Source organism: Hyperolius riggenbachi, chromosome 7, assembly GCF_040937935.1.
Source record: "Hyperolius riggenbachi isolate aHypRig1 chromosome 7, aHypRig1.pri, whole genome shotgun sequence".
Lineage (NCBI taxonomy): Eukaryota > Metazoa > Chordata > Amphibia > Anura > Hyperoliidae > Hyperolius > Hyperolius riggenbachi.
In genome coordinates this window covers 271,301,620-271,321,633 of record NC_090652.1, presented here as the reverse complement: position 1 = coordinate 271,321,633, position 20,014 = coordinate 271,301,620, and the positions used below count along the sequence as shown (strand labels likewise).

The 20,014-nt window shown below is 43.3% G+C and overlaps 1 protein-coding gene across 1 annotated transcript in view; it reads right to left on the bottom strand.

Moving 5' to 3' along the window:
* Positions 1 to 1,850: 1,850 nt before the first annotated feature.
* Positions 1,851 to 20,014, bottom strand: part of ACVR1C (activin A receptor type 1C) — a 168,542-nt gene continuing 150,378 nt past the window's right edge. Inside the window, exons 5-9 of the mRNA XM_068245750.1 lie at positions 18,651 to 18,818; positions 14,831 to 14,987; positions 9,619 to 9,743; positions 8,163 to 8,293; positions 1,851 to 5,062 (exon numbers count right to left, since the gene is read on the bottom strand). Coding sequence (XP_068101851.1) covers positions 4,937 to 5,062; positions 8,163 to 8,293; positions 9,619 to 9,743; positions 14,831 to 14,987; positions 18,651 to 18,818 — 707 coding nt within the window. The 3' untranslated portion in view covers positions 1,851 to 4,936. The remainder of the gene's footprint in view (positions 5,063 to 8,162; positions 8,294 to 9,618; positions 9,744 to 14,830; positions 14,988 to 18,650; positions 18,819 to 20,014) is intronic.

Below are 20,014 nucleotides of genomic sequence, written 5' to 3'. Positions count from 1 at the left end.
CTAAATAATATGCAAAATTCCCACCTTGGTGACCCAGGAATCTGTTGTAAGCATTAAGGATAGTGTTCTGGCAAAAGAGGAGGGTCTGAAGCTGAAAGGTAAGTATGGAGTATGGGGGAGGGGGTTAGGGTAGAGAGGGATGTTAGTTTTATCAATAAGGTCTAGGTGGTTAGAGATAGGAATCATATACTGTATAAGGATCAATTAGGGTCAGTTATCAGTTTGAGATTAGCAATGAAGAAATTAAAGGATACCCGAGGTGACATGTGACATGATGAGATAGACGTGTGTATGTACAGTGCCAAGCATACAAATATTTATGATGTGTTCCTTTTTTTCTTTCTCTGCCTGAAAGAGCAGGTATGCTTAGTGACAGTTTCTGTCCAGGTCAGGACCAGGTCGGACTGGGTCAGTCTATAGCATAACCCTCACTGATAAGTAAATACAGCCATAAAGAATTTTCAGTAAATGGCTTCTGAGAGCAGAAGAGATAAAAAGGGTCAATAATTCATAGATTTGAGCTCTGGTGCAGGGATGGTCGTAGTCAGCCAACTTCTCTACGTAGTGGGAAGCATAGTGTATGCGGATGCTTATGCCCGTATGCAGAAAATGTACGCATTAATCCCTTTAAATTGCTTATTCTGGGAACACTTCTATGCGTACATTCCCCTTTCCAATGCGTAAATTTGTAAACATATAATTGCATGCGGAAAATTAGACGCGAGTAACACATTCGTAGTTCACTACGCAATAGACATGTTAACTACGCATAGTGGGCGTAAGCTACGCATAGCGGTACTTTGCTACGCGTAAATTCGTAAGCATTATTTTGAAATGTCAACTACAATGCGTAAATTCGCACTGGAGTAGTTTTTGCTCATCCCTGCTCTGGTATACGTCAATGAAGGTGTCATTGAGCAGAGACAACAAAACAGTAAAAACTAGATCTAAATATAAAATAAAACCGTGAGATGTCTAAAAAAGTCATTGTTAGGAGGAGGATAGATACAATTGTTTTTTTCTCATCAGTTTATTTTCACCTTGGATGTCCTTTAAGTAGTTAAGTTTAGGCAGAAGATAAAGTGGTTGGCAGTGACCAATCTGTGTAATCATACCACCTTCATATTGTGGTGTAACCCTTGACATCACTCCCACAGAAAAGACTGTGACATTCAGGAACCACAGGGTGAGGTCGGGGCATATTAGGCATATAGTTTTACAAATTCTCAAAACCACAATACTGTAATAAAGTTTTGGCTAAGATATCAGAATCTACTTCCTCCCCAATCTATAGAAAACTATGAGGCAGTACTTCAGGACAGAGTTTTTTTTCATAATTGTATGCGTTTCTATTTGTTTACCCACTTATCCGGTTCAGCACCGCAGTGCCGAAAATCTCATGCATCTGAGCAACGTTCACCTCTCATTCATTCGCCTATAACTTTATTGCTACTTATCACAATGAATTGATCTATATCTTGTTTTTTCCGCCACTAATTAGGCTTTCTTTGGGTAGTACATTTTGCTAAGATTTATTTTTTTCTAAATCCATTTTAACAGGAAGATTAAGAAAGAAATGAAAAAAATTCATTATTTCTCCGTTTTTGGCCATTATAGTTTGAAATTAATATACGCTACCGTAATTAAAACTCATGTATTTTATTTGCCCATCTGTCCCGGTTATTACACCATTTAAACGATGTCCCTATCACAATTTATGGTGCCGATATTTTATTTAGAAATAAAGGTGCATTTTTTCAATTTGCGTCCATCACTATTTATAAGCTTATAATTTTAAATAATATAATAACATATTCTCTTGACATGCATATTTAAAAAGTTCAGACCCTTGGGTAACTATTTATGTTTTTTTTTTTTTTTTTAATTGTTTTTTTGTTTTGTTTTTTGTTTTAATAAACAATGTATATGGGTAATTTTTGGTGTGGGAGGGAAACTGCTTATTTTAAATGTAAGATAATATTTTTTTTATTAAAAATGTATGTGGGTGCAGTTTACTATTTGGCCACAAGATGGCCACAGTGAAAAAAGTCCTGGATGCGAACGATCTCACATCCAGGAACTAAAATGCTGCGGACAAGTTTCCTGGGGGCAGAAATACCGCGCTCTCTGGATAGAAAGCGTCGGTATTTCTGTATGGAAGTTAGATCGATGAATGGCAATTATAATCCCATTCACTGATCGGGGGGGCTAGCGGCGGGCGACGGGTGCGCGCGCCCGATCGCGCGTACCACGCAGGGAAAGCAGCAGTGCCTATCTGGACGAGAAAGCTTGTCCAGATAGGCCGAACCGGTTAAGCTATTGTGAAGATAAGATTATCACTTGCACCTAATTTTCCTTCAGTTGAAGGCAGGCCAGTAATCATTTCAGTTTTCAACTTCCTCAACTTAAATTTAGAATTATTCAGTAAAACAGTAGAAGTAAACAAAGCCTGACAGAATCACCCACATGCATTTAAAGGGAACTGAGCACATTCTCTTTCACTGGAATCTCTCCTGGCATAGAAGCTGCCATGTTCCCCCCTCCCCTTCTCACAGTCCTTATTTACAGAAGTCAGAGATGTTATCTTGGCACATTGACACACACAATGGCTTTGAAGAAACAGTCCTAACTACTCACCCCCTATGCTGATGAAAAGGCATTGTTTACCTCTTGGTAATTAGCTCAATAAAACAATTAGGTTCCTGAAGTCTCTGTGGTTGGGTACGGTCAGGCAGGCCTGCTGAAACAGGCTACTAACACTACTTTGAATGTAAAATACAAGGTAAAATTAAAAGTTTATTTTAATAATGAAACAGATTGTCGGCATGCATTTTTCATGTGCTATAGAAATGTCCTGAGTGATAAAAAAGGTGCTCGGTTCACTTTAAAGGACACCCAAGGTGAAAATAAACTGATGAGATAAATAATTGTATCTATCCTCCTTCTGAAAATGACTTTTTTTTAGATTTCCTGCAGTTTTATTTTATATTTAAACCTAGTTTTTATGTATTTACTGTTTCATTATCTCTGCTCAAATCTATGAACTATTGACCCTTTTTATCTCTTTCCTGCTCTTAGAAGCCATTTACTGACAGGAAAGTATTTTATAGCTGTAATTCCTTATCAGTGAGGGTTACCCATTCCCGACTCGTACACTTGCATACCTGATGTTTAACTCTTTCAAGCAGAGAAAGAAAAAAAGGAACACAGCATAGTCATTTGTGTGCTTGGCACTGTGCAAACACATGTTTATGTCATTATGTCACACGGCACCTCCATTGTACTTTAACACTACTTGTACTGCAAATAAGGGGGTAGGAGCCTGATATGCCTGTTAGTGGCTGTGGCAGTGTAACTGTGGCAGTGAGACTTTGGCAGTGTTACCTCAAGTGACAGAGCTCCTTTCCTTAGCAATGCCATTCTTCATAATAATAAATGTATTCGGACAATTCCACAATAGTGGTGTCAGTAGAGGCCATTGCCCTAAGGTAAACAGGCAGTATCTGCAGCAACTAGGCATGATCAATGAGATGCAAATATTTCTGAGTTCATGCAAATGTATGTAATTTTGTATGCAAATGTATGCAGCTTGAAAATGGGCCAATCAAATTAAACCTGGGTGGGACTTGATTGGCCAATTTTCAAACTGCATATATTTGCATAAAAATGTACATAAATCTGCTTAAACATAAATATTTGCATCATCCCTAGCAGCAACCAATCAGGAAACATTTTGTACTAGTGGTCATTTCAGTAAACCAAATGCTGATTGGCTCCATTGCAATACTGTTACATACCATCTACTTCATTCTGATGTAGAAGCATCGTCTGAGATGGCTGTTTTCTAACTTTATTCAAGCATAGCCTGTAATGACTTACGATAGATTATTGGCCACTAGAGATGGCCTAAACATGCCCAAACATGGTGTTTCTAGCACATAAGGGGGCTTTGCTATTAACTGCTAAAGTCGTCGGCCATTATAACTTTTCCCACGTTCATTAAAAAAAAAATTCGATTTTCTCAAAAACTATAAGGTCTTTTTGAAAAATTTGTTTAAAAAAATAACCGCTTAAGACTTCAATGTAAAAAGTGCGAAAGCGAACAGCCCATGTTCGCAATGAACTGTTCTCCTGGTGAACTGTTTGGGACATCTCTATTAGCCACAATGAGCAACACTATTAAAATACCTTACCTCACTATAGTTCTAGGACCAGGATTAAAAAAAAAAAAAAAAGATAGATTTTGTTAAAGCGCAAGTTTGGCTAAACTTTTTTTAAGAGTTTAGAAAGAGGATGCCAGGATTTCTTTAGTGTCCGTTGCTGGCCAAACATATTAAGATTGCTGTCATAAAACAATCAATCTGAAAAAAAAAATTGCATTTATGAAAATTGTAAAATGCAGGTTTATGGAAAATTTTGGATTTTTTTTTAAACTCTGTTTAACGTTGCAAGTCATGGGCCAATCAAAATTGGATGTGTGTATGCACCCTAAGACACGCCCAGCATGTATCGCTATAACAGGCTACTAAGCAGACTGCAACGCATAACAATTATGACTAATGTCTGTATGTATGACACATTACAACTGCCTTGTGGTCATCATATGATAATAAAGGGAGAGTCCTGTTCAAAACATACAAGTTCTTAGCTAGCTAACTCTTATCAATGTGTGGCTTATTCCTGCGTCGGATATATCTGGATATGGTAATACATGATTTGTTTACTTCCTGTTAGCATTCCTATATACAGTCCAGGCCTTTTCATAATAAAGAAGAGGCCAGTCAGCAACGTCTGTAGCAAACCAATGTAACCAAGAAGTGCTTTGTTCTCAGTGTTCTGGTCTGGCACTTGTTACTTCTGAGGTAGAGCAAACACAGCTACAAGCAGTTCCACCAACATGAGGCGGCTGTTGAAGCCTAGTCATAATCACACGTAGCTACAACTTGAAGTCTTCCTCCACGCACAGCTGAGAGAGGGTCTTCTTTATGCGCAGGGCAGTCAGGCGGGCTTTCCCATTGGCGTACCAGCATTCTCGCATTATCCGCCCCATGACACGGAGGGCCTAGAAGAAAAAGGATTAGCTCATAAAAATGAAACTCCACACAAAAGTGCATAAGCTCGTCTCACCTCAGGACCCAAAGCACATAAGCTCGTCTCACCTCAGGACCCAAAGCGCATAAGCTTGTCTTACCTCAAGACCAGAAGCGCATAAGCTTGCCTCACCTTAAGACCCAAAGCACATATGCTTGTCTCACCTGAGGACCCGAAGCGCATAAGCTTGTCTCACCTCAGGACCCAAAACGCATAAGCTTGTCTCACCTCTGGACCCAAAGCGCATTAGCTTGTCTCACCTCAGGACCCAAAGCACATAAGCTTGTCTCACCTCAGGACCTAAAGCGCATAAGCTTGTCTTACCTCAAGACCGAAAGCGCATAAGCTTGCCTCACCTTAAGACCCAAAGCACATAAGCTTGTCTCACCTCAGGACCCGAAGCGCATAAGCTTGTCTCACCTCAGGACCCGAAGCGCATAAGCTTGTCTCACCTCAGGACTCAAAGCGCATAAGCTTGTCTCACCTCAGGACCCGAAGCGCATAAGCTTGTCTCACCTCAGGACCCAAAAGCATAAGCTTGTCTCACCTCAATACATAAAGATGTGTACAGGTGAAAAAGTTAAGTGATCATAAATGACAGACTAAACAGGTGACTTTCCAAATTTGATTTAAAAGTCTCCAGGGTAGGAGCTGTCTTGATTACGTTTGGAAAGGCATTCCAGAGTGTAGGGGCAGCATGACAGAAAGCCATGGCTCCAATGGTTTTTTGTGGCCTTCCTAAGGAGCTTTGGGCCCCAGTGGACACCCCAAGCATTCTATATATAAAAATTCATATGACACAACAAAACCTGACAGTATGAGAGGTGTAAGCAGAGGAGGGGAACAGTTTGTTAATGATTACCACTATTCAAAGAATATATAGAAGTCCTCATAACCAGCATAGCACCATTGAAGAGCTAATACTGTGGTTGATGGAACACCCCACTGGTCCAAGGGCACTGGTGTGGTCACAACCTCTGCATCTCATATTGCTACGCCACTGGCTATAGGCATAAATGATGCAGCCTTTTTGTTATTTAACATTATTAGTTCAGGTCTTGTTTTTCTTTTTTTTCATTTTTTATGCATCTCATGTGCAAGACAAGACAAGACAGATAACATTTATAGTAGGTTCTTCTCCTGGCTGACTCAAACCACTTTAGAGCTGCAGCCACTTAGGGCGCAGTCCATGGGCGATCAGAATCAATAGGGAGCCTTGCCCAAAGACTCCTTTCTGTTTTACGTCCTGGCTTAAGCCAGGATTTGAACCCTGGTCAAAGTTTCTAACCCTTAATTAAAGGCCTTAACCCATAGGCTATCCAGCTGCCCTATGTGCAATATTTCATAAGTGTTGATGGACACATTTTTGACATTGCAGCTAAACCATTTTTGCATTATTAATTTCTTATCACCTATCTGTCTGGGTTTGCAAGCCTGTCTTCCTGTGACAATATCAGAGACTGATCAGTGTAGAGGGTCACCGAGATTCAAATAATTTTTACTTGTGTCCGAATGTCATGTAAATAGTATGCAGCTGAAAATTGGGCCATTCAAAATAACTTCCTGTCAATTTTGATTGGTCCAAGTACAAGCCACAGACAATATACATGAATGCAAGTAGAAATGATTTGCATCTCATTGACTCTCTGCTGAGCAGGGATGCTCTCACGAGTAATGACGAGTGTGTAAACACTCAACTTCGTAATTTAAATGAGCATTAATTAGCTCAGGTGTGCGGTGGGGACATAAAGGGTTAATTACCCATAATTCTGCATCCTCCCTGCACTCCAAATAGCTTGCACGCGTCCTATTGGACGCGTTTCAAGCCTCATCACCACATACTTCCTCCTTCCGGCTTGAAGGAGGAAGTGCCCGCAGTGAGGCCTGCAACGCCTCCAATAGAACGCGTGCAAGCTATTTGGAGTGCAGGGAGGATGCAAAATTATGGGTAACTAACCCTTTATGTCCCCACCACACAACTGAGCTAATTACTGCTCATTTAAATCACAAATTCGAGTGTTTACACACTCGTTATTACTCGTAAGAGCATCCCTGCTGCTGAACAACAGTCTGTGAACCCTCCCCCATGCCATCATTACTCAGGTGAGGTAGACAGGAAGGAGCTGGGATGAAGGACCAGCTTGTCTTTCTTTGTGAACACAGAGCTGATCACCTGATCCCACTCATCTCCTCACTGCTGAGGAAAAAGTAAAGCATTGTACACATGTATGAGGCATGCTGTCCAGTAGAAATTGGCACCCAGTCCCTCGGGTGACCCTGCAGGGTTGACACTGTTAGGATGTGTCTCTAGCCTGCAGGCTAGTGATGTGTTTTGTTGCAGTGCGAGGGAGTGGTGGACTGTTGTAGTGGTGAGGGAGTGACGTAAAGTGGCGGATGGGATGAGTGGGGAGAACAATGCTCGTGAGGAACAGCGAGTGGCTTGAAAACGTTTGTGTACTGTTGTGTACAATATAAGATATATTACCAATCAAGAGTGCTTCCCTCGTTAATTTCTGTGATTGCATCATAGTGTGGAGTGGTGAACAACAGGGGGTAAGCATCGTTAGCCAGGTGAAAAGGTTCCCTGGAAGGAGGTTGAAGAAGGGTAATCTATTGTGAGTGTAGAACAATGCTCTAGGTCAGCATTCAGACAAAACGATCAAAGGGTTTTCATAGTGAAGATGTGTGCGGTTTTCATAGTGAAGATGGAGACCCTCTTTAACCACTACAGGAACAGCAGTCTCCATCTCCGGTCCCATCTCTCTTGCAGTTCGCACTGCTCTCCCCGGTCTCCCGTCACTGAAGCCCACATGCTCTGCTGTCAGTTTGACAGCAGAGCTCTGTGAGAGGGTCAGGCGTCAATCACATTGATCACAAGGTCAGAAGCCAATCAGCTCCTGTCCGGCTAACAGAGCTCTGCTGTCATACCAATCAGTGGCAGGAGTTAGCGGTGTGGTAATTGAAATCTACGCCCTGAAAGGGATAACAAGTCTCAAGCAGGGAGTGGATTTCGATTAGCAAGGTCCAGAAGCGGTTAACAAACGTGCATATTTAAAACACAAGTGAGATACCTCAAAGCTTTGCCACTGGTTTGGAATGTTGGGTCGAAGTTTCTGCTCACAAACAACCTTTCTCATGTCTTCCAGTGAAGGGTCAGAAGGCACCAGGTCATAATAAGGCAACTGGTATTCATCCACGACACCTGCAACAGCACAAACAATGACATATGACATGAGACTTTGTTCAAGGCTTGTAGATGGAGGGATTGCCAATTGGAAGCCCGTGGGGAGATGGAAAAGAGAAGATGCATTTGGCAATGTCTTCAGGGCACTATTCAATTAACTTTTTCTCTTAAGTTTTCCACTAAGTGAAATTTTAAAACCTTGTCAAGAAAACATCTTTTAAGTTTTAAGCCATCAGCAAGCAAAATACCCAGAATAATTTTGACAGAACTTTTTCCTCCATTTTTGGTACTTTTTCAATTGCAGAGTGCTGAAAAGTAATCTTAAAGAGACGAATGTTAAGGTGCCCATCAACGGTACAATTTTTAGTTATGGATTGTATTTCTGGATCAGATTATTCAGATTGTATTGTATGAAAACCGAGAAGGTGATGGGCCCCATTGATCCTGAATGATCTCATTATTGATTGGTTACTTAAAGTGTACCTGAGGCAGCGTGGGGGGGGGGGGGGGGGTGCAGATGGAACACAGAGGCATGTTCCCTGGTCCATGGCGTGCCTCTGTGTCCCCCATACATACTCCCACCCCCCACCCCCCTGTGCTGCACTGTCACAACCAACCCCTCAGCCCCGAAAGTGCCGACATTGAGCTTGACGGCAGTCTTAAGGTGAAGGGAAGTCCCGTACAGGAGGGCCTTTCCTGCAAAACGCTTGCTTTTATACTGTGGTTGCTGGTCTTGCAACTCACCTTTAGTTTCTCATCACTTTGTACTTATCCAGAACCTGACATTAACACGTCTTTCTCTGGACTTTTCCCTGCATCCATAGGAAGTCTTTGGACTCCTTTGGACTACACACTTCCCCACTCTTCAGTTGCAGGTTGAACTCAGATAATGGTTTATTTGGATATAGAAGTAGCCAAAAAGTTCTCAAGGTATGAAGAAGCTGGCAGAGTGATTCAGGATGTTTATCGACTTCCCTGTGTTAAAGAATAGTTTGCCTTTTCATTTTTGATTCTCCCTCAAACATATACTGTACATTCCCTTTAATTAAGCAACATTCTTTCCGGTTAGACCATCATTTTACTATATTGGGATGAAGGCCCCTGAGCCTTGTTTATAAAGCAGACATTCAGCAACATCCATGTGACTCTGTTAATTTGCAGCTCAGTAAAATGACTTGACCTCCTAAGCCATCGGGTCGAGGCTATGTTTTGATGCTTGCTTAATCATCAGGGCTTGACTCAGAAATTATTATTACGAGACATGCAAGAAATAACAGGAACAAGCTAATAAATATAATAAAGAAAGATGACGAACTGCAGAGTAAAAAATAAGCGGCGCTCACCGCCTACGGAGCATCTCCGGGCGACTTCCCAGTACACAAGACCGAGGGAGTAGATGTCTGCACATTTGAATGACTCAAAGTGATGAGTGTTTATGGAATCGTCCAGTAATTCCGGAGCCATGTACCTATTGATACAAACAGGAAGAACAAATGAGATCTTTGTACGGACATTAGTTAAAAGCATCTCTGACTGCTCGCTTGTATTAGTAGTCAAGAGTTTTTCCGAGAATGTTACCTGTATAATATGTCCCTATTAAGGTAAAGTTAAGAGTACTGTTAATTCTTTTTGATTAATGTATTCAAAAGGCCACTTTACAGCTCATGAGGATTATCCAGTCCTGGTGTGACCTGCTTCTAGCTAAGACTCCGTACATATAGCCATTAAAGTCTAACATTTTACAAATGTATTTAGAAACCCTTCCTCATCAATAATGTAATTACTGTGCATTATTGATTTTGCTTCTGAAACTGGATATTCGACACTGCATCACCTTGTTATGTTTACAAAAGGAAGCCATATTTCTCCACCTGCCAAACACTCCAGCTTCTTCTTCATTTGTCTTCTCAGCTTCATATGCTCCTCAAACTCCAGCTTTATATGCCGCTCCAGGCCAGCCTCTTCCTGCTCTACTCCACTTTGCTCCTACCAAACACTCCAACTCCACCTTCCTATGTCTTCCCACCTTTATATGCCTCCCCAGCCACTTCCTGCCCTAATCTCCACTTTGCAACTGCCAAACACTCCTACTCACCATTCCTATGTCTTTCCTCGATTCATATGTTCCTCCAACTCCAATTCATATGTTTCTCCAACTTCATATGCCTTCCCAGCATCTTCCTGTCCTGTTCCACTCTGGTCCTACCAAACACTCCAACTCCACCTTCCTAAAGGCCCATACACACGGGCTACAACTGTTGCTGGAAACACATGGCGCACGCATGTTGCGCCGACAGGTCCTCTGTGTGTATGAGGTGCGCGTAAGGAACTGTTGCTAATCAGAGCTGTCGCCAGGCGATTGACTTGGCCAATCGCCGGCAACAGCTGTTGCAGGAACCGTCGCTAGTCTCAAGTCGGTGCGGTCGTGTGTATGCTAGTCTCTAGCAACTCTTGTGAGTCCGACAGTTTATTGAACCTGCGACAGAAGTTGCTGAGCAACAGTTTGTGCTATGTTGCAGACAGGTTGTTGCCGTGTGTATACAATCGTCGCTTGTATACAACTGTCGTTGCTGGAGACTTTCAACTGTTGCTTGTCTCCATGCAACTGCAGACATCCGTGCCTCGTGTGTATGTAGTTTATGTCTTCCCACCTTCCTATGTCTTCCAAGTCACTTCTTGCTCCACTCTGCTCCTACCAAACAATCAAACACCACCTTCATATATCTTCCCACCTTTATATAAAACGGAAAATTACAGACCCTAAATGGGGAAAAAATGGGAAATAACAGACCCTTATAAGACAGCAGTGAACAGATGGATACCAAGTTACCCATATATATATTTTTTTTAAGGATTTCAAGAACTTGACCTATATTGACAGAGAAATATATTTTTAGAACTTTTGTAATAGCTTCAAAAAGTTTCAAAAAAGCTGCATGTTATTTTTATCACAAAGACACACTTTCTTTAAATAAACCTCTATTGTAGCATATCAGTTTACACCACAGTGCCAGTTTGGGGATGCGACCCCCCTCCCAACCCTCCAGACAGTGGAATCTAGGTGGGTGGCTGGCTTAGGCACTATTTTGTTTTTAACTGCAAAACATCTTGAGAGCTGAGTGGATATGCAGCACATCCTCACATGCGGTTTATGCCGATGTGGTTACAGCGAGTAAGACTTATTACCAACGTTTCATATGACAGAAAGCACATCAGCATTGTGTTTCCTGGTTATTTATCTGCAGGCATCTAAGGCGTTCATGTACGCTCTTGTGTTGTAAAATGTTTGGGTGTTGAGTTTTGCTAGAAACAGTCAAATTCAATATTGATAGACACTTGAAAAGCTAACATCAAGTAGTTACATAAAGAATAATTGTAGTGAAAATAACATAATTAATAATAATTAATAAAATTGCTTACAATACTTTTACAATATTCATTTGTAGATTATCTAGTTAGTGTTTGGCCATTGTAAGATCTTTCCTCTCCCTGATTTACATTCTGAAATCACTGGTGGTGACATCTTTAGGAAGATATTGCTCACTTGGCAGTTGGAAAAACTCCCACAATGCAACGAGGTGCACAGACAGCAAACTGTCAGGACCATGGTCATGACATCACACTGTGGGAGGAGTTTCACCACAATATCAGCCATACAGACCACCCTGATAATCTACTCGAGAAAAAGTAAACTTTTCTCATGGGAAAGGGGGTATCGGCTACTGATTGGGATGAAGTTCAACCCTTGGTCAAAGTTCCTCTTTAAAGGGGACCTGAAGATGTTAAAAAAAGTTTCACTTACTTGGGGATTCTGCCAGCCCCCTGCTGCTGTCCTGTGCCCGCGAAGTTGCCAAACAATTCTCCGTTCCCCCGCCGTGGCTCACTTACGCTTCTGCTAGTTGATGGCCACTGCGCCGGAGCGTACTGGGGCCGCCCAGGCACAGTGGACCTTGACTTACAAGTCAACGGATTTGGCAGGGGAACGGCGTGGGCACAGGATGGCTGCCGGGGTTGGCAAAAGCCCCAGGTAAGTGAAACTTTTTTTTAACATCTTCAGGTCCACTTTAAGGCCAGTTTAAGACTGCAGATTGGCGGCAGCGGTGTGGCTCAGGGGCACTGCCAAAAACAGGGCTTTGGGGATTACCACATCAATATGTGGTAATCCCCTTCTGTCCGACATCCAAACAGGTGCTCACTTGCGCTCACTTCCTGTTTTGAAAATACGGAAGTCCATATTGTAAAAAAAAACACCACAATATTGTAAAAACCCACCACAATGCTGCTGCCAACATTTTTAAAAACCTCTGCATCGCTATAGATTTACATGACTTCCGGGCTGCAGCAGATCCCCGTAGGAGCCGCATGGCAATGTAGGTATGCTCTCGCGTTAGATTGAACACTTACGGCACAGCGTTCCGCACCATGGGTAGCATTATTATTATTTCGTATTTATATAGCGACGACATCTTCCGCAGCACTGTACATACATATATACAGTATGTACAGTATATAATTTTGTCACTATGAACTACCCCATAGACTTTCATTAGGCTGCAGTGGGGTGCAGTAAAAATAACGCACTGCACCCATCCCCCCCCCCCCCCCCCCCCGAGTTCTCCATAAAGCACAATTAAATTCAAAAGTGAGGGGGGGGGGTTATTCTAAAAAAATGTTTACTGTAAATTATAAGTAATAGTTTTGGTGCTGCATTTTCTAATTTTTAAAATCTGTTTCTCAACTATACACCTCTCTTCATACCAAGGAGACATCGTTTCAGCTTCCTGTTCAGGTATGGGGTTTTGAGGTCGCATTTCCTGTGGGCTAGAAGGGTTAGGAAAGGCTGTGCCACATAGCGTCTGACACAAGCTGCTGCTCTATCAGGCTTGAAAATGAAGGGGCACATGCACTTGGGGTGACATCAGCTGGGGGTTCGTCGCGTCGGTCTTTGGGAAATCAAATGCCATTACTGCCACACACCTGATCGAGCCTTCGCGACCTAAATTTTCGAGCATGTCTGATCAATCCTTTCGACTGGAAACTAATTGAATGAATTGATTGGGTAGCCTTGTTGTCGCATCAATAGCTGTCAGATTCAATCATTATGATTGAATCGCCTGGATATCGATGCCGTATCCATGGGCACCCTTAAATTGTACCTGTAACAAAAAAACAGCCCCTGGGGGGTACCTACCTTGGGAGGGGTAAGCCTCAGGATCCTAATGAGATTTCCCTTGTCCTCTGCATCCTCAGAGATCCAGCGCTGGCTCCAACAAAGATTCCCCCAACAAGCGACAACAATCCCCGTGCAGGGACAGCAATGCGCAGCAATATTTACCTTTACGGACCAAGCGCAGGTGCAGTAGCGGCTTTCTGATGGGCTCCGGTGGAAATAGTCGAGCTCGATTGGGTCCACTCTACTACGCAGGTGCAAGTCGCCTGCACAGTAGAGCAGACCCGATCAGGCTCGGTTATATCCGCCTGAGCCCGAGTAGCCTGTGCTGGATCGTGGTAGGTGGATATTTACCTCGCCAGAGTTCGGGGGCTTCAAGTGCTGCAAAGGTATGGAGGACGACGGGGGAAGCCTCAATAGGATCCAGAGGCTGCCCCCTCCCAAGGTAAGTACCCCCCAGGGGCTGTTTTTGTCATTACAGGTTTACTCTAAGGAGGCCGTACATAATTACATTTAAAACAAAAATTGAATAATCAATCATTTTTTTATCGATCGAAAAAAGATTCTTTTTAATTTCTTTTCTGTTCGATCATTTTGGTCGAATAAATGGGAAAATCAAACTATTTGATAAATATATACTGCCCACCACTTTGCTTCTGTACACTGTTTACACTCAATTATAAACCTGATTGCTATTAGAATTTACCTTCTTCAATATTGAGTTTAGTTGGACTTTAATGATATTAGCTGCTATGCACGCTGTTCCCATTATACCCAATATAGGAAAGTGTGGACAAGTGTCACAAGGTAGCCTTTCACGTGTGGTCTGGTATTAGTCATGAAGAGAATGTGGAAGCCTTTCAGAAAAAGTCACTAATGTTACTATTCTACAAAATTATATGTCAAAATCATAATATCAACGTCAATCAGGAATCAGCACACTGTTATTTTTATATTACATAGCTTTCTATCAGGGTAGCATTCGAACAGCAGATCTCTGCTATCAATCAAGCCTTATCACCTGCACTCCGAGATGACAGTACAATCTCCGGGCAGCCGGCATAGTGTCGTGCTGCTCAGTAGGCTCAGCACAGTGACTGGGAAGGTCCCAGAAGAAAACAAAAGTAAACCTTTTAACCCTTTTAGGAAGTTTTTTTTAATGCTGTGTAGTTCAAACACAGCATGACTTTCTCTGCCACTGCAGTAAGGCTCTATGGCCTTGACAAGATAAAAGCAACGCAGAAGTTGTAATCCTGGAGCTGCTTACCAGGCAGCACTGTGTTGGAGACAGTAATGGTTAGCAGTAGATTTGCACAATGTATCAATTTCCCAGTTAAAAATGGAAAGTCTGTTTGAATGACTAGAGACGGTAGATGACTACTTACCTTTTTGTCCCAACTCTTGGATTCTGTGGTATGTCTATGTTGTTGGTTACTGAGTCATGTTTTACAGCCAAACCCAAGTCTGCAATAGCACACGTGTCATTCTTCTTCACTAGAATGTTTTTGGACTTGAGATCCCGGTGCGCAATTGCCGGCTTACCTGGAGGTGTTAAACAGCAGTTAGGAACATTTTTTAAAGAGAAACCGTAATAACATATAGTAGTATCCAGTAAATTATTCAGGATACCCAGTTTTACATTAAAAATCCTGTTTTCAATATCAGAAACACTTCCCATAGCTATATATTGCTGTATATTGGCATGTAGCCTCGCCCTCCAACTGAGGCTTATGCGGAATTCTCCTCCCCCCACCCGAGCATTTTGGGAGACATGACATATTTACTACTGTCTTTAGAACTACCAGTAAACTAAGTAAATCAGGGCGAGGAAATATTTTACAATGGGCAAGCACTGACCAATTTATAAATGAATATTGTATAAAAATAAGCAATTTTATTCATTATGTTATTCTGACTACAGCTCCTCTAAAGTGAACCTGAAATGACAAGTGATAGGAACTAGCCCTACTAAGAAATTATGTGAAGTCCCTTTCTATTTTCCAGTGCATGCAGAATTAAAATAACTTGAGTTGTTATCTATGCAAAAGAGCTTCTCTGAGCTTGTTAACCAAGTTGGTTGAAGTCAGTCCCATTTACTGATACTAGGTAGGTACACACGATGCATTTTTTCAGACGATTTTCCATCTGATCGAATCTCTGCTAGATTTTCCGATCGATTTCACGCTCAATTCTCTTATCTTTTCTTATCAATTTCCATTCATTTCTATGAGAAATTAAGCAGTAAAACGATAGAAAGTATTATCGGACATGACGGAAATTATCAATCGAACACATCTGTCGAATACAAAAACGCAACGTGTGTACCTAGCATGAAGTTCTTACACAACCAATAAACAATGAAAGACAGATTGTAATAAAGTTTTACTGCACACGCTGAGGTAGCTGTAGAGAACCTTAGGGCTCATTCACACTAGGGCGATTAGCGCTAGCGCTTTTTAAAGTGCTAGTGCAATAGTAAGTATATGGCAGTGATCTCATTGCCGCGATTGCCGCCGATCACAGGCGATTTGCGATTAGCAGCAATCGCCAAACTCGTTACCTGCAGCATTTTTCAGCGATTTTGGAGTGATCGCAATTAGCATATATTGAAGCGCTAATTGCGATCGCTCCAAGAATGCGTATTTGTCCAGTGATTTTTCTGCGTTAAATCACAGAAGAATCACCCCTGCAGAAAGCTGGCGCTAAGCAAGGCCGGGCCGAGGCATAGGCTGGAGAGGCTCCAGCCTCAGGGCGCAGTGTAGGAGGGGGCGCAGAATTCATTCAGCTGTCATTCCTAATTGTGTATGAAGCAGAAAGAAATAAGAAAAGGGGATACATGGCAGTGACTGTAAGCCAGATAACTAGATATTAAGGTGTTGGGGAGGTTGTGGGCACTGGGGCACCTATTAGTCTAATAGCAATCAGTGTGTGACGGCTGGGGTGGGAGGGATGCAGGGGCGCACTTTGGTGTCTCAGCCTTGGGTGCTGGAGGACCTTGTCCCGGCTCTGGCGCTAAGCAGAGCCAGATTAAGGCTAAATGGGGCCCTAAGCAAAGTAACTGATTTGGGCCCCCCATCATGTCGTAATAGAATCAGAAGATGCAGCTGCACAGCAACATGCTGCACACACCGGGGCAGCCGAGCTACTGGTTGCTATGGGCAACAGCCCGCTTTCCTCTGTGGGTGCACAATGCAGGGAATAGCAGTGGCAAAATGCAGAGTGAGAGATGAATGGCTGGGACATTTGCACTCAGGGACTGGGGCACCCCTGTGAAGAGGGCGCCAGATATCACAGCAGCTGCACTTTCCCCCTGCATCTCCAGCCTGGCAATAGCAGAAAGCTCTGGACACCGCCAAACCGGAAGCCGTTCCCCAGACAGAATTACATAACCACCCCCACCACCGAACAACCAATTTCCTCCCAAACTAGACAGCCACCATGCAGCCTCCATCCCAGTGAATACGATAGTCCAGCAGAGAAGGCAGCCGCAGTGGGGGAGAAGGACAGCACCAGATGACTCACATTCACCTATTGCGATCCAAGCAATAGAGGTCCCGTCATCCGGAGCCCATCTGTCTCCTCTAGAGTGCTGCCGCTCTGTTACTACTACTATTACTACTTCCTGTCTGATCTGAGAATCAGGAAGTTCAGAGCGAGCGGCTGCACTGTAGAAGAGACAGATGGGTTTCAGATGACGGGATCTCTATCGCTTGGATCATGGATAGGTGAGTGAGCATTTGCCATCTGTTGCTATCATTCTTGCTGCAGCTGTGGTTCTCTGTGGGAAGGGAGGGAGGAGTGGGCAGCGGCAGAGCGCACAGTAGCAGGAGGGGGACCTAGGAGGAGAGCCTGGCTCTGAAGACAATCAGCAGCGCACGGCATCATTTGACAAGACAAATAACATTTATATCGTGCTTTTCTCCTGGCGGACTCAAAGCGCCAGAGCTGCAGCCACTAGGACGCGCCCTATAGGCAGTAGCAGTGTTAGAAAGACTTGCCTAAGGTCTCCTACTGAATAGGTGCTGGCTTACTGAACAGGCAGAGCCGAGATTCGAACCCTGGTCTCCTGTGTCAGAGGCAGAGCCCTTAAAGGGACTCCAAGCAGTGCCTGTGGGTATGCCTTTAAGCATACCCACAACTAATTAATTACATCCTCACACCTACCAGCATGATGTTTGTAATTATATCCCCCTGGGTTCCTTATATTTCATTGCATTGTGCTGAATCGAGCTGCTGACTTTGGAGAAAAATCATCCTGTGGCCGAAATTTCAATCGCGAAAATAGCGAAAACTAAAAGGCATAGGGCGACCGTTTATTGGAAAGAGGAGAAAGAGAGCTTTAAAATGATATGCATCTTTCCATAGTTACTGCACTGCTCAGAGTCCCTTTAACCATTATACCATCCAGCCACTGCTGACAGGATGGCGAGGGCTGGTTTAGGTGCTGATGGGGCCTCTTTGACTCAGAATGGGGCCCCAAGCAACTGCTTTTGTTGCCTGGTTGGTAATCCGGCCCTGGCGCTAAGCGCTACCATTTTGCACTTTTAAGTGTGAGTTGGCCCTTACTGAGAGACTGTAATTGACCAGAAGTAAGTCCAGTATAGAAGTCTTACTAAGGGAAGAAGAGAATTTGGGCACCCACTAGAAATGGTTGTTTGGGCGCCGTAATTGTATTTATCTGTAAGGAAAGGAAATTTTATCACCCACGGCACCTGATAAAGATAGGGAGTTGGGCCCTCAAAAAATGTTTTTCTGGGGATTTTTTGTTCTGTTTATACTGGTGGCAGAGACAGTTAAAGTTAGCTGTGCGGAAGGTAAGGTCAAGGTTAGGCTTTGGGGGAGGGGGGGCTTGCAGTAGTAGAGATCGTTAAGGTTCGCCATGGAGGAGGAAGTGTTAAGTATGTGTGTGGTGGGGGGGGCAAGCGAACACCCCCCCCCCACCCCCACCCACTTCCGCCTCATAGGCAGCCTGGGGCTGAGTAGCAGTGTTAGGGAGTCTTGCCCAAGAACTCCTACTGAATAGGTGCTGGCTTACTGAACAGGAAGAGCCAAGATTCAAACCCTGGTTTCCTGTGTCAGAGGCTTAACCAGTACACTATCCAGCCAATGAGCACTGTGACCACCACACTGGCTCTGTTCTGCTGGATGAATAAAGTCTCTTATAATATGCACATTAGAATTTCTTGCTGAAAAATGATGACATACCTCTAGTGCCAACTATTTCCATGTGGAGATGGGCCAGCCCACTGACTATAGATAGAGCCAGTTTCATCATTCCTCCAATGGTGATGGTGGTCCGGTTCAGGTAATCATACAAGGAGCCCTGATCATGGTATTCGGATATTAACCAGAGCTGTGTCCATGTGCCATTATCTGCAGGAAGAGACAAGAATTCATACACACAGTTCTTTCTTTTAGAGAAATGGTGGCGTAGGCTAAAGACAGATGGTAAGTTCTACACAATGAAAAGCCACAACAATCCTACTCAAAGATTTTTAACGGATAAAAGGACACCTGAAGTCAGAGGGATGTGGCCAGTGGTGTAGCAATAGGGGATGCAGAGGTTTCATCCACACTGGGGAACCTGGACCAGAGGGGCTTATTAGGAGCGCCTTCTTAATCCATCTTATTAGCTTTTCATTGGTGCTGTGCTGGTAATATACAACTCTATATGAGAATTGACTATTAGTATCCCATAACAAACAATTTCCTTACTCTGATTTCAACTCTAGTACACTGCAGCTGTCATTAGAATGTTTTGGGGCTTCATATCAATAAAGTGCTTGTGGCCCCATGTAAAATTTGCACTGGGGCCTCAAGCTCCTCAGCTACGCTGAAGGATATGGAGGCTCTCGTTTGTGTACAAGCGTGACTATACTATGCGTGCCCAAGTACAGTTCATGCAAGGCTTTTCTTTCGCCCATGAAAAGCTTTGTTTCAGGACATGTGCAAACCGTTCTCACGCATGCGCAGTACAGCCGCGCATACATGATTGGGGCATGGCCACAGAGATCAAGAGGGACTCGGCCCACAATGGTGGGCTCCCAGGAGATCTAGGAAGCCTTTGGAGCCTCCAGAGGCTTCCTGTTACTTAGTTAAAGGGGCACTATGGCGAAAACTAGGCTATTGGGATAACCCTGGCTATTGGGATAACCCTGGTAGCATGTACCTAATATAAGGAGCATCTGATACTAAGTTATGCAGCATATGCAGAGATTATGACCATCACTTTTCAAACTATGCAACGTGTCATCCTCCCTCTGCTGATTCCGTGCTGTATAACAGTATTTCTGCCTGCTAACGCTCCATGGGAGATGCAGGCTGTTTAGCGAGCGCTGGGAAAGATCACAGCACTGGGAGCAGACGGAGCCGAGCCCAGTGCAAACAAGTAAATGATCTTGCTTATTTCTATATTTACAACCTTCCCCAGCACTGAGCAGCCTCAGCCAGCATTCCAATGTCGTGTTCAGATCCAGCGGGGAGAGCTATTACAGCGCAGCAGAGGGGGAGGACACACAGGATCTATGTATATGCTGCCTAAAACCTTTTAAGCAGACATAAAAAAAAAT